General features: G+C 39.9%; 1 protein-coding gene across 4 annotated transcripts in view; it reads right to left on the reverse strand.

Annotated features, from left to right (window-relative positions):
• Fam227b (family with sequence similarity 227 member B) overlaps positions 1 to 5,163 on the reverse strand; it is a 144,414-nt gene that overhangs the window by 15,389 nt on the left and 123,862 nt on the right. For all 4 annotated transcript variants that reach the window (XM_021156369.2, XM_021156367.2, XM_021156368.2 and 1 more), the window contains one exon: positions 2,592 to 2,689. In XM_021156369.2, coding sequence (XP_021012028.1) covers positions 2,592 to 2,689 — 98 coding nt within the window. The remainder of the gene's footprint in view (positions 1 to 2,591; positions 2,690 to 5,163) is intronic.

A 5,163-nucleotide genomic window follows, 5' to 3' on the forward strand; every position in this document is an offset into this window, starting at 1 on the left:
ACACACAGACACACACACAGAAACACACAGACACAAAGACACACAGAGAAACACACACACAGAAACACAGAGACACACAGAGAAACACACAGACACACACACAGAAACACAGAGACACACAGACACACAGAGAAACACACACATAGAAACACAGACACACAGACACCCATACACAGAAACACAGACACATAGACACACACACACACCTAGATCCCAAATGAAAGTGGGATTTTTTTCTTTCTTCCCTCTTTATTCACCTTCTTTGTTCTCCTCATCTCCTCCTTTTATAATTCCTCCTTAGCCCTATTCACTTTCATGCCCTATATAGGCATAAACACACATTTCTGTTTAAATCTAGAATCCACATGGAAGAGAAATGGGCAGCATTTGTCTTTCCAAGCAAGCCCCATGTGTTTGTGCCTAACACAATGCTTCCTTTGTAGCCTTTTGTTAAATGTCAAAGCTGAGTGTCAGTCAGTAGATTTTATTCAGTCTGAAAAACAGGAAAGAAGGGGGTGAGAGAAAGGGAGAAAAGGAGATAGACAGATAGAGAGACAGACAGACAGACAGATAGGTAAACACCCTTCAAAGTGATATACTGCTTCTAGCTGGATCCTATCACCTTCCACCACCCACGATTTTCCATCCTCCGACACCATCCCAGTCAGGGACAAGCCTGCAGCACTGGAGCCCTTGAGAACATCCCAGACCCAAGCATTGACTGAGATAGGAGCCCACCTCCACAGTAGGAGAAGCACCATGGTAGGCTCCAGGTTTTGGCTTTGGAAACTATAATAAAACCTTGCTATTTACTGTTTAACTTATGGCTCATCCTTTTCAAGTGGCAGTCAAGGATAAGCCCTAGGATGGAGTCAATGGCATAGAAAACTGCTTGTACTTCTAAGGTAGTTCTCTAGTGAACTCTGGGAATGGTTGGTTAGCCTTTTAGAAACCCCTCTGTCCCCAGTGCTTGTTGAGAAGTAGGTATGTAGTTTCTATTACATCTCTTCAGTTTTTCAGTCTGGCAGTCTGGCCATAAAAGAAAATGGTATGACATTACATCTGACCAGATAAACTCAAACTGATTTTGGTTTGGGACACAAAAACTTACTAAATACTTAAGGTAGGAAGAGATTTTACTAAATTAGATTGCTAAAACCCAGGAAATACATGAACATGTAAATGAAGAAAATTGATTTGATATGGACATAATTTCCACTCCTGAATAATGGTCAGACCCAATAAGATTTGTCAAGAAAGACTGTAACAGACTTAAAATCTGACTAGTATTTAAATAAAGAGATCAGATTTAGACTTTTAAGCCAATGAATGTATCAACTCTTGCCTAAAGCAACACAGTGCTGACTCACAGGGACTTGGGCTAGAAATGTCTTTCTTGATGGTCTCTGACAATTAGTCCTCTTTTCTGAAAATGCTGTCCTGCATACTCAGTATCATCTAAAGGATGAGGACCCTAGGAACAAGCCTTTAAGTCCACGAGGGACTTTATAATAGTTAATAAATAATATAGGGCCCCTGCATGCACAGAAGATGACATGCACAGAACATGATGCTTGCCCAACAGGTGGAGCTGTGAACAAAACTCCTGCGAAGACACTGTGTCTGCAGAGACTAAGCCTGCCTGATTACAACTTCAGTACTGGGGGACATTAAAATGTTGCAGGTAGGGCGCAGAGTGGAGGATTAGGGCACAGTGTGGGGAGTGGATGTGGGCTTAACTGCATTATCTCAGGCTAGCTTTAGCCCTCAGAACAGTCACACTTGACTATCTCTGTGTCAGAACTAACATGTGGTGAACAGATAAAATTCTTTTGGAATCTATTAACTTAGCAGCCACTAGCATCCATCAACCCCAAAGCTAAGAGTGTCATGGGATAGCATTTTGGGGCCTCTGGAAAATCTTCCCCATTTTATTGTACACACTCTCTGATGTACCCACCCATGCATTTTAAAATTACCTTGGTTCATGACTTTCTTTGTTTTTATAAAACAATAAAACTTCATGAAACTAACTCCACAATGGAACATGGAATTTGGGGTAATCTAAATCAAATCTGTGTTCTTAGCCACAGTCACTCAAAATGGCTGCACAATAAACTATCTCTTATTCCCTTAAAACTAAACAAAACAAACAAACCACAGAGGCGCTAAGCTGTGGTACTCAAGAAATGGCACCTCCAGTGTCGTCTTCTCCAGGACCACGCCTAAAACTGAGGACAGAACAACAGTAGCTCACATCCCTTTGGTTGCCTTGGGAACCATAACAGCCTCATGGAAGCCCTAGAGGGTGTCTTTGTATGTCAACCAAAGGAGGAGCCACAGCAGAGAACTGTGATGAAGAAAAGATAAGGGGTGTGGTTTTTGTTATTTTTAAACTGTCACTAGAGATGGTAGTATTGTCAGAAGAAAATAGAACATTTAAACTTATGATTAACAAATCTCTGATCATTAAATTATTTCTAAGATACACGCTGGGGATATGCTCATCAGAATTACTGTGTGAAGCCAGTGGATTTTACTGACACTGGCAACTGAACATAGGAAGGTCTTACAATGACGCCTGGGCTCACCTTGGTTGCTACTTTTGATGCTACGGACTCTTTCATGAGTATAGGCATTGCGTACGATCTTGGGTTCTTTAGAATATCCTCGATTTTCAAGTCTCTAACTAAAACAAAATAATAAGAGACTCTAATTGTTTCTTTCTTCACAAAGGCCACATTGATCTGCACTTTTGTCCCAGCAGTGCTTACCCTCGGTGTGATATGAGAGAGAGAGAGAGAGAGAGAGAGAGAGAGAGAGAGAGAGAGAGAGAGAGAGCACAGCACAGGAAGAGGCAGGGAGAGTGCTGCTAAAGTGGCTGCAGCAGAAGAAATGAATATTCTACCCCTGGCTTTATTAAGCTGGTGTTTAGAGTATGTTAAATTCATTAATTTATATTAAGGTCATTCTCGTGAAATCATTCAGTAAGCATGTAACAAGGGCTGAAAAAAGTTTCTCTTTTTAAATTGATTCTTGATGCATTACAAAAGGGGCTACTAGATATTGGCCTGAAATTCCAGAGGCAGGTAAGCATTTAATACTATCAGAGGTTAAAACAACTGGTAGCCAAGAACTGGCATTTGTCATTTGGAACAGATCCAAAGTAGCTTGGAGTTAGGATGGGCAACTGAGGAAAAAAATCAGACCAAGTTTTTAAACTTGCTTTTTGTTTTTTTTTTGTTTGTTTGTTTGTTTGTTTGTTTTGTTTTTGGTTTATTTTAACACAACTTATGTAACCCAGGCTAGGCTTCTCTGATTCTTAGCCTCAGGCATGCTGAGGTCACAATTTTGAGTGTTTCTTTAACACATGTCTGTGTGATGGCAGTTTCTGAAGGAGTGAGCGTTGAGGACTAAGTAAGCCTAGCTCCATACCCACGGCCCTCCATTGGATGCTTGCAATGCATAGCATCTGAGGGCGGTGTGGGAACTGCTGTTCGTAGAAAGTAGGAACCATGCAAAGAACCCAAACTGGGCAGATTTAGAACTCAGTGTAAAGGTCAGAGATAAATGAAGAAACGAGTAAAGGAATTGAAGAATAAAAATAGTCAAAGAAAAGTTACAAAATTTAAGAACTCTAGACATTCCCAATACACAGTATTGTTCATAAATGCCTGTTGGCTAGTCTCCCCTCTCCCACCGTTCTCTGATTTTATTTTAGGGAAAAAACATTTTAATTATGGTGTTTATGTACTCACTGTTTGCAGAATCTCTGAAAACTTGCGGAGATTAATTGAAAAGTCACAAAGACTGCATTTGATACAGTTTACGTCTTCAATGGTTTTCTTCTTCTTCTTCTTCTTCTTCTTCTTCTTCTTCTTCTTCTTCTTCTTCTTCTTCTTCTTCTTCTTCTTCTTCTTCTTCTTCTTCTTCTTCTTCTTCTTCTTTTTTAATTTGACCAGTGAAAAAATATGCCAGCCTTACTATGTGTGCACAGGGAAACTTTTTTCATTTACTTCTAGCCCAGTATTGTCCTTAAGAAGGACACTTGCACAGTGAGTCCTGTTACTCCCAGACGCTTGTGCAGCCTTTATTTTAGGAGCTCTTCTAGAATGCAAATGACCTTAGCTCAGTGACTCTAAAGCAAGGTCAAGCATCTCATTTGTATTAACGAAGCGAATGCATAAATTATTGAAACAGAAAAGACACTGGGGCTCATCACTAATATATTTTCTTTAGAAGAGATGTACTTTGAAGGAAAGCTCTTGGAAAGAGACTTTTGTCCAGTACTAAACTGTCAGGAAAATAAAGGAAAGAAAACTCAGGTGGCCATTAAGCAAACTGTGTGTGACGTGCAGAGTAAAGAATAAAATACACATGCAATTTCATCTCAGTAAAATAGGGACATATTGAGTATTTTGAAGAAAGTCTATGTGCTTATGAATATATTCTTATTATCTAATTAAAAATGATTTCTGCTCACCCTAGGTCCCAATATAGATTCCCTTCACACTCTGGGTCTCATTAGCTCAGCAGCTCAGCCGCTGCCTTATGTACGTATTAGAATTCAAGAGAGTTACCTTTGTCTTCCTATCTTTGTGTATCTGTTTCTCTTGTACGAAATTTATGGTTTGAATTGGCAAACTGAAGCACCATGGACTTTACAATGCTGGAAAGCACAGTCAGACTCCTTCCTGCAATGCTGCGTTACCATAGGGCATCTACTTGTACCTTCACAGAGAGACCACAGGGCTGAAATGCTTACAGCACTCATGCCTAGCTGTGAAGCGCTGCGTTTACAGAGGGTATCATTAGCATCCCTGAGTTTTGCCAATTCAACTAAATTTAGTAATCCAAGGACGTGAGGCTATCTGGTCATAAGGAGAGAGTTATATTTGCGCTACACTAGATGCCATTTTATCTTCTGCTGGAATCACAGAATCTGCTTCCCTCTCATTGCTGATTAGGAACTGCAATCTGCATCTCATTATTATCTTCATTATGGCTTAGATAAGTTTTAGATGCCAAAAATCAAGTAATTAGCTTTCTAAGTATTTCTTTTTTTTTTTATATTTTTATTACATATTTTCCTCAATTACATTTCCAATACTATCCCAAAAGTCCCCCATAGCGCCCCCCACTTCCCTACCCACCCATTCCCAT

Source organism: Mus caroli, chromosome 2 (genome assembly GCF_900094665.2).
Source record: "Mus caroli chromosome 2, CAROLI_EIJ_v1.1, whole genome shotgun sequence".
Taxonomy (NCBI): domain Eukaryota; kingdom Metazoa; phylum Chordata; class Mammalia; order Rodentia; family Muridae; genus Mus; species Mus caroli.